This window comes from Elephas maximus, chromosome 19 (genome assembly GCF_024166365.1).
Source record: "Elephas maximus indicus isolate mEleMax1 chromosome 19, mEleMax1 primary haplotype, whole genome shotgun sequence".
NCBI lineage: Eukaryota > Metazoa > Chordata > Mammalia > Proboscidea > Elephantidae > Elephas > Elephas maximus.
The window spans coordinates 70824196-70836685 of NC_064837.1; the positions used below are offsets into that span (position 1 = coordinate 70824196).

The window sequence follows — 12490 nt, forward strand, 5'->3', positions numbered from 1 at the left end:
CCCGGCCAGCCCGTGAGCACCTGGCAGGCAGTGAACGTGCTTGGGAATGCCTGGCAGCCTCACCCGCTCACCATCTTGCCACAAAGCCCTCCTCTCACAACTCGTGTCACACTTTCTGATGAACTACGGGTGCCTCGTGTTGTCACTAGGTGCTGACTTGATTATGACTTACAGTGACCACATGTGACACCATGGATTGTGGGTGCCTTATGTTGTCGTTAGGTGCTGGCTTGATTACGACTTATAGTGACCACATGTGACGCCATGAACTACAGGTGCCTTACGTGGTCATGTAACTCAACAAGGATGAGACTCTGCTTCCACAGCCTGGCTGTGCGTCCCCTGGGCTAGGGCCCCCCCGGCTCCCTTCCCCCTCTTTCTGCCCCACCAGTACCCTCTGGGCTTAGAGGACTGTTCCCTAAGGAGCTGGGACATTGGATGGCACTGGGCTATCTGAACTGAGCTGAGTTCCTATGAGGCAGCCCTGGCAGGGACCGGGTGCCAGAGCAGCCACCCTACAACTGATGATGCCCCACCCTCCACAGGTCCGGTGTGCTGCCGTCTTCGCCCTGGGCACATTCGTGGGCAACTCTGCAGAGAGGACCGACCACTCCACCACCATCGACCACAACGTGGCCATGATGCTGGCCCAGCTTATCCACGACGGCAGTCCTGTGGTGCGCAAGGTGCGTGCCCCCCCTCCCCTGCAATGGTGTGCAACGCACGTGGTCCATCCCCTACTCCCATGGTGAGCAAGGCTCCCTGGCCAGCCTTAGCCCTGCCCAGGGGCATGAGCCGTGACCTGCAGCAGCAATGAGGCACCACCCTGGCCTGCATACACCACTGTGCAAAATAGCCAGTAAATGTCCACTCAGGTCTCTACAGGCTGTGCTTTTTGGCCGGATACTTGGGGGTCTGCTGCATGTAAGGGCACCTTGCAGAGGAGGCAGGACACAACTGTATCTTCACGATTCAGAAGAGCAGCGGACACCTGCAGACAGACACACACACAGGCTTGGGTGGTGGCACCCCCCCACATGTCCATCAGCAGCACCATGACACCCATGGTGAAACTGCAAACTCTTACCTCTCTGTTTAGATGCAGAACTATCACGGGTTATTGTCCAAGACATCACATCCCTATAAAAAATTGACTCGGCATAGCCTCGATCCTCATCCCTGCTTCAGCCAAGGGGGTGTTCAGGGAAAACACACCATGGTTTGCTGACTGTGATGCAGTCAGGTGGACAGGCCACACTGGGGACAGACTGTCTCCTGAGGCGGCAGGAGGGCAGGACTGACCACAGGTGACCACGGCTGTGTCTGTTATCATCCGGAGGTATGGGGCTGCTTCCTCGGCATTCCTGGGGAAGGGTCCCCTCCTGGAGGGGGGCTATCAGAAGGCAGGGTGTGGCTGGGGCGCTGTTTGGAGAGTGCTGACCGCTCACATCCTTGGGAGGGACGTTATCTGAGGACTCTACTTCAACCAGACTGGGAAAGTAGAGTGTTCCCTTCTAAGAGGAACCCAGGTTACTGAAATTCAGGCCAAATTTTCTAATGAAATCTTTGCAATAAGTTTCTGTCAAGTTGACTCCAACTTACAGCGACCCCACGTGTATCTGAGTAGAATGGTGCTCTGTGGGGTTTTTGATGCTTTCCCACGGGCCTTGGCTCTCTGGCCACTGCTCATTGTGACAAGAGGCTCCCAGCTGTCCCACCTGCAGGGATGGAAGTCACACTCCTGTCCTGAAATCCTCGAGGTGTCGTTCATCCCTAGCAGTCCATCGTCCTGGGTTCTTCCTGCGCTGTTTGCCCAGGATCTTGCTTGTCAGAGCCGTTCTCTCTCGCCAGGCACTCCCAGGACTGCACCGTGGAACACGGAGGGTCTTGGTTCCTAATAACGATTGCAAAATCTCATTTGAACCTTTCTTTTTTGTATTGGTGCCTCAAGCGATGGGCGTTAACTTTTCAGTCTCACGACTTTTCCACAATCATTTCGCAGCCACCGTGAAGTATCATTTTCCCCTGTCCCTCTCGGCAGGAGCTGGTGGTGGCACTGAGTCACCTCGTGGTTCAGTACGAGAGCAATTTCTGCACCGTCGCCCTGCAGTTCATGGAGGAGGAAAAGAACTACCCCTTGCCATCCCCAGCGGCCGCAGGTACAGCCCCTGGTTCTGTGGATCCTTTGGAAGTCTACCCTGTGTGATCGATCCCACGTGGAAGAAATAGCTAGAATTGGCAGATGCGTGGACACCAGAGCTCAGTCACGGTTACCAGGAGCAGGAGGGAGGGGAGAAGGGGCCATTACTTAGGAGGCAGGCTTCTGTTACCCAAGTGCCCATCAGGAGATGAATGGATAAACACAGTGTGGTCTGTCCATGCAGTGGAAAAGTTTCAGTCATAAAGAGAAGCGAAGCCCTGATACAAGCTGTGACAGGGATGAGCCTTCAAGACATGATGCTGAGTGAAAGAAGCCAGACGCAAAAGAACAGATACCATACGGTCCCTCTTACGGGAAATACCTAGAATAGGCAAATGCCTAGAGATCAAAGCTTTTTAGTGGTTACAAGGGGTGGGAGGGGTGGGGAAGGGGGAGTCGTTGCTTGGGGGGCCCTGAGGGCCCGTCCAGGTGGCGGAAACATTTGGAAATGGACAGCGGTGATAGTTGTATAACACGGTGAGCATAGTCAGTGTTGCTGAATTGTACATGTAAAAATGGTTGAAATGGCCAATGTTTGTTATGTATATTTTTACCACAATGAAGAAGAAACAGAAAAACTCGAGCCTGGCCAGCTGTAACTCTAGGGGAAGCTGTGAGACCCCACCACAGAGCCTCAGTGGTCACTAAAGTCACCAAGCCCTGAGCGGCGGCCAGCACCCCGTTAGTAGAGGACAGGCAAAGCCTACACCAGCCCCTTCATTTTCCTTCATTTTTACCCTTTGTGCAAATCAGACCGCTGGAATCTGGAAGACCAGTCAAATTGAGCAACAAGGGCCTGCAGAAGGCAGCATTAACTCTTGTCCAAGACGAGCCCCGGAGTCACAGGCTGCTGGGCTCCATGAGCCACGCTGGGAAACCCCTTTCTCATGTTTGTCCTTTCTGCTGAGAGTGCAGTCACCTTTTACGTTTGTATTTCATCATCGTGGCCCCCCGCCCCCAAAACACAGCCATCTCCACAGCAGAGAGAGCCATGGTCAGTAATAAGATCTTTCAGTAAATAAACCAACAAGAAAACAGTTGTCATCAAGTCAACTCTGACCCATGGTGACGCCATGTGTATCAAAGTAGAACTGCCCCATAGAGCCTTCAGCAGTTGATTTTTTGGAAGTAGATCACCAGGCCTTTCTTCTGGGGTACCTCTGGGTAGACTTGAACTGCCAACGTTTTGGCTAGCAGCTGAGCGTGTTAACAGTTTGCGCCAGGGGCAGGAAATGCAGGATGAGCTCGTGTCCTGCTGCCATCCCCCGGGCTCAGCAGCCCTGGGGCCAGGCCCCCTGCCCACCCTGCCACTGCCACCACCACCCCCCCTCAACAGTGCCCCTGGAGAGGCCTCAGTCACCGGCTCTGCTCCATTTTGTGAGTGAACACTTGTAGGAGCCGAAGAGGTAGATTAAGGTCATGTGCTCCTCCTCGTCCTGCCTGGTCACTGCTCCTTGTCCAGCTTTGTCTGCTGGCCCCTACAAGTGTGTGCTCTCCTGAGCTGAGCACCCCACCCTCCTCGGTCACTCCTGTCCTGCCAACAGCTCCCGTCGCTCCTGGCAGCCACAGCCACGAGGAGGCATGCTGGCCTCCCACCCTACTGCACATCTTTAGCAGCTCTCTTCTTCCTTCTTTCCCACCAGAGGGGGGTAGCTTGACCCCCGTGCGGGACAGCCCGTGCACCCCCAGACTCCGCTCGGTGAGCTCCTACGGAAACATCCGTGCTGTCACCACTGCCCGGAGCTTGAACAAGTCTCTGCAGAACCTGAGCCTGACCGAGGAATGTAAGACCCTGGGGGCTGGGCAGTTTGGTCAGGAGGCATTGGGTTTGTTTTCTGAAATGCAACGTCCCGCCCCTACCCACTTTTCTGCCATGGAGAGCGTGTCCTGAAATCCAGCCTGCCAACATGGGGCCTGGCCAGCTGTTCTCTGGTCTGAAGTTCTCTTTCCAGACATGGGCGTACCACAGCAGTGGTTCCCTTACACACTGGCGGGAGTGAGCACAGTCCCACTAGAGGGCAGGCAACCTGCTCTTCTGAGAGCCAGGGGACCAGTGAGCGTGTGTGTGTGTGAGCGTACGGTGTGTGTGAGTGTGCATTTGTGTGTGTGTGCAAGTGGGTGTGTGGGTGTGAATATATGCCTGTGAGTGCATGTGCATGAATGTGGGTGTGAGCGAGTGTACATGCATGTGTGAATTTGGCAGGTGTGAGTGTATATACGTGTTTATGTGTGCACATGTGTACGTGTGCATGTGAGTCTGTATGTCTGTTTACTTTATGGAAGAAAACACGTGTTTCTGCTATAGGCCGTTAGTTGTAGTGCCCAGAGGTAATCTCCGGCCCCTGACCATCCCGGTCGTGTCTCCACAGCCGGCAGCTCAGTGGCCTTCTCGCCCGGGAACCTGAGCACCAGCAGCAGCACCAGCAGCACCCTGGGCAGCCCCGAGAACGAGGAGTACATCCTGTCCTTTGAGACCATCGACAAGATGCGGCGCGTCAGCTCCTACTCCTCCCTCAACTCTCTCATCGGTGAGTCGCTCCTGAGGGCCGTCTAAGCTCCGCCGAGCCCTCTCCAGCCCATGAGACAACACGGGCCCAAGTTGTGGTCAGGTAATGGGAGCCAAGACCTCTCCCTTGGGAAAGAAGGAGGAACATTCGCTGGAGGCAACAGAGGAGGGAGGAACACCTCGCCATGGGAGGCGTGGGAGTTTCCATCACCTGTGTGTACGTGGGTGTTTGCTGATGGCCCCAGGGATGCCGGGCTGGTCAGAAAAGCTATCAGACCTCTGTTGGCCCTCCTGCTGGACAGAGTTCTTGGTGTGCTGGAACTCCTGGCAGGGTATGACAGCAGTTCTCACCAGGGACGGTTCTGCCGCCAGGAGACATTCAGCAATGTCCAGAGGTACTTTCGGTTGTCACAGTGGGGGGAGTTGGTTACTGGCATCAAATGAGTGGAGACCAGGGATGCTGCTCAGCCCGTTACGGTGCACGGGGTAGCTCCCACCACAGGGAACACTCTGGCCACAAATGGTGACAGTGTGAGAAACCCTGGAGCGCTCTCCTGTGACCTGTGTCCTCCTGAAACCAGCTTCTTTGCCCACTTTTATGTTTGTCTTCACACACGTGGCTGTGAGTTCTGTCAGTCACTTTCACACCTGAGTAGTGACATGTTGTCTGACTCAGCCACAGTCTCACAATCTCATTATCCATTCTCTCCCGATGGGCAGGCAGGCCATTTCCCTCTTTTCTTTTTCTTCTATATCTTCCTTGTTCTACAAGCACGCTCAGGGTTTGGCCCCACCCCACTGCGTTCTGTCTCAGACCTCACCCCCTTGCTGACTGCACCCCAGCTCTGTGGGCTCCTGGACTCAAGCGCATCCCTCTGTGCCGGCACCGCTGCCCATTCTGCCTAGAAAGCCTTCTCTCAGACTTTTCACAGCTTCCACCTCAATTCAGGATTCACTGTTACAGAGAAGCCTTCCCGGCCCCAATCTAGAGCAGTTCTCCCCAAGCATTCTCTGGCCTCTTCTCTGGCTTTGTCTTCCTTCAGAGAACTCCCTTCACCTGACTCATTATACATTGACTTGTGTGTTTCGTCCAGTACTGTCTCACTCGACTGGAATGTAAGAACCATAAGGGCAGAACTTTGTCAAAAAACTATAGGCTTTCCTCCCCTGCCCAAACCCAGGGCCTAATACACAGTAGGTGCTTAATCAATACAGATGACAGAGCCACAGTGACCATCCTTCAGCATGGGGGCCTCCAGCAGGTTCAGCTGGGAGTGACATTGCCACGTAGTAGCTGTATGCACCATCTACATCACTGGGCGCCACCATGGGGCCCTGCCAGGTGACTGGCCAGCCTGTTCTCATGCCCGTCAGCACCTGCTGCTCCGTCTGGCAATCAAACAACAATTCTGAATGAGTCTCAATTCTGTCCCCACACGCTGGGTGCCCCAGCTATCCAGTCTACAAGGCTGGAATGGCTGCAGCTGCTGAGCCCCAGCCTTAGTTCATTTTGTCTTCAAAACCGTCTTGGCTGTTCCTAGACTTTTCTCTGCTACATAAATTTGATCGTCAGCTTACCTGTTTCCACAGCCGCCTTATTGGGATTTTGTTTGGAATTGCACTGAATTTGTAGATTCATTTAGAAAAATTTGCTTCTTTGCAATATTGAGTCTCCCCATCCCTGAACATGGTATATCTTCCCATTTATTTAACACTTCTTTTTTGGGTTTAATGTTTTTCAATATAATTTTATAACTTTCTTCATAAAGGTCACAGCATCTTATTTTAGATTTAATTTGAAGTTGTTGTTAGTTGCTGTCAGTTCACTTTGACCCATGGCAACCCCATGTACAACAGAACAAAACACTGCCAGGTCTCAGACTATCTTCATAATCACCAGCGTGCTTAAGTCCATTGTTGCCTTCCAACCTAGGGGGCTCATCTTCCAAGACTATACCAGACAGCGTTCTTTTGTGATCCCTAGGGTTTTCATAGGCTGATTTTCAGAAGTAGATCACCAGGCCTTTCTTCCTAGTTTGTCTTAGTCTGGAAGCTCTGCTGAAACCTGTCCACCAGGGGTGACCCTGTTGGTATTTGAAATACCAGTGACATAGCTTCCAGCATCACAGCAACACTCACACCACCACAGCACAACAAACTGATAGACAGGTGTTGGAATTTGAGGTACCTTCTAGTTTTTGCAATTTTAAATGTTTTGTTTTTTAACCATTTGTTGCTGGCAGAGAGGAATACAGGTAGACATCTTTGTTTTATTCCTGAGAGTAAAGGAAACACATCTAATTTACCACTTTTAAATACGATGTTTGCTGTAATTCTTTTGTTAGATACCCTCTCTCAGTTTGTAAAAATTCCCTTCTATTCCAGTTGGTTAAGAATTTTTATCTTTTGTAAATGGAAATTCTCATTCCTACTTTCTAGTTGGTGAAGTTTTTTTTTGTTTTGTTTTCCCCATAAATAAAACAAATTAAATGAATTTCATTGAATGTTTCCCCTACATCTCTTGTCATGATCACATGGTTTTGCCTCTTTAATCTATTACTGCAATAAATTACATTTTTAGAATTTCTTATGCTAAACCATCTTTGCATCCCTGGATAAGCCCAACAATTCTCTTTAACGTTGTTGGGTTAAATTTGCTAATTTTTTATTTAGAATGTTTCCTATCTATATTCATAAATAAATTGGTCAATAATTTCTCTTTCTTACACTAGCCTTGTCTGGCTTAGATGTCTAAATTTAGCCTAATAAAATTAGTTAAGGAGTGTCTTGGCTATCTAGGGCTGCTGTAACAGAAATGCCACAAGTGGATGGCTTTATTAAACAGAAATTTATTCTTTCATAGTCTAGGAGGCTAGAAGTCTGAATTCAGGGTCAGCTCCAGGGGAAGTCCTTCCCTGTCGGTTCTGGGGGAAGGTCCTTGTCATCCTTATCATCAGTCTTCCCCTGGTCTAGGAGCTTCTCAGCACAGGGGCACTGGGTCCAAAGGACGTACTGTTCTCCTGGCTCTTGTTTCTTGGTGGTATGAGGTCCCCCATCTCTCTGCTCACTTTTCTCTTTTATATCTCAAAAGAGATTGACTCAAAATACAACCTAATCTTGTAGATTGAGTCATCTACTTCAGCTAAATTTCTGCCTTTATTTCCATGAAGTTGTTCAGAGTACCCTCCTCATTTTTTTCATCTCTGCTGTCTCTGTAGATAGCCCCGTTCTTATTCCTGTTATTATTTATTTGCTTTTTCTCCTTTCTCTAGATTAGTGTTACAAGACATTTATTAGGGTTTTTTTAGTGTTTCCAGGTTCCAATTTCTGGCTTTGTTGACTCACTTCATTATCGTATCTTTGTTTTATGCTTCGTTGATTCTTTCTCTGTTTTCTTTAGGTCTGCTCTCTTGTCCGGAGTTGAAAAATAAAAATAGATTATGAACTTTCAGCCTTCCTTCCTTTCTAATATGAATATTTAAATCTGTAAATTTCCCTCTCAGTACTGCATATACATCCATCCGTCAAGCTCTGATAGAAGATATTTTCATGAATGTTCAGTTCTAGTGATTTTGTTTCCATTACGATTCCTTTGCCTTAGAATTCAAGCTCTCTCTTTGCATCACTAATGGTGTGAGCTATTGTTGACTTGTAGGTGATGTAAGGGAGGGGGTGGTTCAAAACATGCTTACCAGAGGGGTCCGTGTTTGTGCAGCAGACAGCCGACACCCGCTCAAATGACCCCTTCATGGTTAGGCTGTTTGGTTGTAGCGTGAGGGCCTGGCTGGCTGTTCCCGTGGCAACCACGTGGATGGAATGCAGGATGAAAGTTGGCCCTCAGGCCCTCCAGGGTAGTGAGAACTGGAAGTGGGATTTTGGTTCACCAAACACACGCATACGTACACACACGCACACACACATTCGCATGCTCATACACATTTACTCACACACGCACACACTTGCATACACACACACATAGACATACACACATTCACATATACACAGACACACACTTGCATACACACGTACATGCACACACATATACACATGCAAGCACACAGCCACATTCATGCATGCACACGTACACGTGCCTGCACACACATACACATTCACACACGTGCACATACACACCATGTGACTTAGCACAGAAGTAGTAACTTGCACGTTCACACTGGGAAACAGTACTGCCATTTTGTGTGTTCGCTGGTTTATCCCAAGCGTCCAGAAGGGACAGAGTCAGCCGCTTGGTAAACACTGAGAGAACGAACACAGGTGCTGCGCTCACCAGTCAGATAGTTTCCGCACGCTCCTTTGTGTTTGTGTTGCACTAGAACATATGTTTTTTGTAGAATAAATGTTACATACAGTGGCTGCATTCCCAAGCTAGCCCACAAGAGTCTTTTGAAGCCATATGTCTGTATGAATCTAATGTCTATGATGAAAAAAGTGGTTTAAATAATAGAAATTTGTAGTATCCTGTTTCCGTTACTCATTTCTTCCCTGGCCCTGTCCCAGCTCCTGTGAGTAACTCCCCACCTGTCTCCACCAGGTCAGCTCTACCCGTGCACCCCTCTCCCGCCAGTTCCTGTGCACTGAAGCTGAGGGGTCGGCCGGCCCATCTGTAAAAGTAAACATTTTGGCTTCACGGGTGGTGCGGTGTCTGTCCCACCCGCTCAGCTTTGCTGCTGGAGCTCAAGAGCAGCCACACACAACACGTAAACAGACATACACAGCATGTTCCAATAAAGCTTTTTCATGGACACTGAGATTTGAATTCCGTATAATTTTCTAGTCACTAAATAGTATTCTTCTATAGATTTTTTTCAAAGCACTTGAAAATGTGGACACTGCGCTTGGCTTATGGGCTGTATAGCAGCAGGCAGCAGTGGGCTGAATCTCGCCCTGACTACAGTTTGCCAATAAGATCCACGAGCCGGCCTATGGAGCTCACCTCACTGCACCTCCAATCCACAGGGACACCCTGAAAATGAAATGGAACTCTCAGATTCATTTGTTCATTCAGCAAATATTCTGTAAGCTCCCCCAGGGAGCAGACATCGGGAATACCATGGGGAAGGAGACAAAGGCCACAAACAAGGAAACACGTGGTGGCAGGTGCGAAGCTGGCATGTCCCCTCCCCAAAGAGCGCTCAGCCATTCTCACCTCAGCCATGAGAACTGTGGTGTGTACAGGTCCTCGGGCCCAAGAGCCAGGTGTCATCCTTAACACCCCTTTCCCCCACACCAGCCATCATCCAGTCTTGGCAGCTCTGCCTCCAGGATCCCCTCCCCAGGCCCTTCCCCAGCCCCACTGCACTACTCAAGCAGTAGCCTCCTGGCTCCCTACTCCCTCCTGCCTTCCTCAGTGTGGCTAGCTGTGTCCTCACTGCTTCTAAGGAAACGGAAGAAGCGACACCACGCAGCAGCACCGCCCTTGACCATCTGAGCACCTGCCTGGCAGGCATTGTCCATTCACACCTGTGACCCTCTGTTCACACCTGTGGCTCCCTGTCTGTTCACACCTATAGCCCTCTGTCTATTCACACCTGTAGCCCTCTGTTCACGCCTGTGGTCCCCTGTTTGTTCACACCTGTGGCCCCCTGTCCATTCACACCTGTGGCCCTTTCTTCACACCTGTGGCCCTCTGTTCACACTTGTGGGCACCTGTCTTCACACCTGTGGCCCTCCGTTCACACCTGTGGCCCTTTGTTCACACCTGTAGCCCTCTGTTGGGAGGCACGGCAGGCCGAATCAGGAAAAGAGCCAGAAGGCGCTGGGCCTGTGCACTCAGGGGCACCAGGCTCCTCAAAGGATGGAGCTGCAGGCCCAGAAATGCTGGTGCTGTACGCAATTGGGCCTCCCTGAAGAACCCTGTCCGGAAGGCCTGTTTCCTGCTGTTTTTCTCGTTATCTCTATATTTTTTTAATACCACAGGCAAGTCTCCCTTCCTCCAGTGACGGCTACGGAAGGGTCAAGGCCACGGTATTTCAAAGCTGACTTGTTGAGATGGGGTGCTGCGTGTCTGAGCATGTACAGGTGTCTGAGCATGTGCATGTGACCTGCCCCAGGTCTCAGCCACTCGGAGCAGAGTGAGGCCAGAGAGCTGCATGGAGGACGCTGTTGGAACACAGGCTCTTGTCTTTGATGCATAAATGTCATTTTTGCCCTCAATACTGGGTGGGAAAACCAGTCTGTAAATTAGAAGAGCACCCCAGCCAAGGGGAAAGAAAGCAGTTAGATTTTGTCTCTGTGAGTAAGCGACCAAGCTCAGGGTTTTCTCTGCCTCTCCGTTCTGTCCTCTTCACCTTTCTCCAGAGGATTAGACCTGCGTCACTGATGCCTTCTTTTCTCACAGACTCTGACACCTGCAGAAAACTGTGTTTCATGTGTATGTCACTCAAGTCTTAGAAAGCTTGAGGGGAAAGTTTCCAAATGAGCCAGAGCTCAGGAAGGAAAATTAAGAAAACAAAGTAGCTGTACTCCAGAGTCAGCCCCATCCGTGTTCCATCAAACAGCGCTCACGTCCACTGGAAACGAGAGTACTTATGGGAGTGTTTAAAATTCATAACCTGCACAGAACCCCGTGGCTTTCATTATTCGCCTGATTAAAGCCAGTTTTTTCTTTCATTTCAGCCAGAGAACATCAGTCCGTTACCCCCTTTTACTGAATATTGCCAAAGAGGTTTTCAAAGCCATGGCAACCTGGAAGACCCATTTGTTCACCTCTCCCCACAGACCGCTCCCCGCTGTACCCCCGCCCGGGCCCCTGTCCCTGCCGTGCCTCCCCAAGCGCTCACCTGCCATTCTTGTCTCCCCTGCTGGAGGGAAGCCCCCTCGGAAAGAGATCTTGATTTTCTCTGGTCTTCCTGGATCCCGGTACTGAGGACGGTGCTTGGGACACAGTAAATGTTTGTAAAGCTTAATCCTGGTTCTCCCTGTTTCCTCACATTCCAGAATGTTCTCTGACCTCTCCCTCCCTTGATTCTCACTCAGTCGTCTGGCCTGACTTCCACCTGGATCCCCAAATCAGTTCTTTACAGCCCCCCCACCGTCCAGGTCTCCCCACCCAGCACCCGTGGACTTCCACCCCAAGTCCCGCTCTTTGCTGACCCAGCTTATAGACCTCAGCAAGGCTTCTCCAGTAGCAGCTGGCGCCTTCGTGAGCTACGTTTCCTGCAGGCCAGGGTCCACTCTGTGGCCTTTCATTCTAGGCCTCCCAAGAGCCGACTGTCAACCTCCCCTCCCATGCACCCCACCTGCCTAGAGTGTCCCCAGCGGCTGCTGGCCCCGAGTGAGCAGCCTGGGTGCCACTGTCTCTCTACCCCCACACACTGTGTCCCCTTCCCGCTCATCAAGGCTCTGCCCAGTGCAAGCCCAGGACAGGCCAGGCCTACCATAGAGCCACTGACAGCAGAGCCTCCCGACCCATCAGGTTGCATAACATTGCAGACCTCACCCGGCCATCAGAACATAAAGGTGCTGTCCTTTTGCCCGGGCTCCTGGCCGATTCCGTTGCTGTTCAACCCACGTTGATGCTACGGACCAGGGCATAGGGTAGTATCTCTCTCTCTCTTCCTTCTTCTTTTTCCGGCATCACGAAGTACTCAGAGAGGAGTGCTTGGCCGGCGCTCGCCACAGGCCCCCGGTTGTGAGCCGTGAGGTCTGGGAGCTGTGTATAGGGTGGAGGAGGGCCTGGCGTCTGGCTTTGCCAACAGCAGAGGAGCTAGGAAAGCAAAATGTTGGATCACCAAGAAGACAGACAGGTAGTGTCGTTGCCAAAGGCG

General features: G+C 51.1%; 1 protein-coding gene across 5 annotated transcripts in view; it reads left to right on the plus strand.

The window, feature by feature from the left end:
- Positions 1-12490, plus strand: part of RPTOR (regulatory associated protein of MTOR complex 1) — a 445897-nt gene that overhangs the window by 364311 nt on the left and 69096 nt on the right. For all 5 annotated transcript variants that reach the window (XM_049860923.1, XM_049860920.1, XM_049860922.1 and 2 more), the window contains 4 exons: positions 546-686; positions 2042-2159; positions 3844-3984; positions 4570-4728. In XM_049860923.1, coding sequence (XP_049716880.1) covers positions 546-686; positions 2042-2159; positions 3844-3984; positions 4570-4728 — 559 coding nt within the window. The remainder of the gene's footprint in view (positions 1-545; positions 687-2041; positions 2160-3843; positions 3985-4569; positions 4729-12490) is intronic.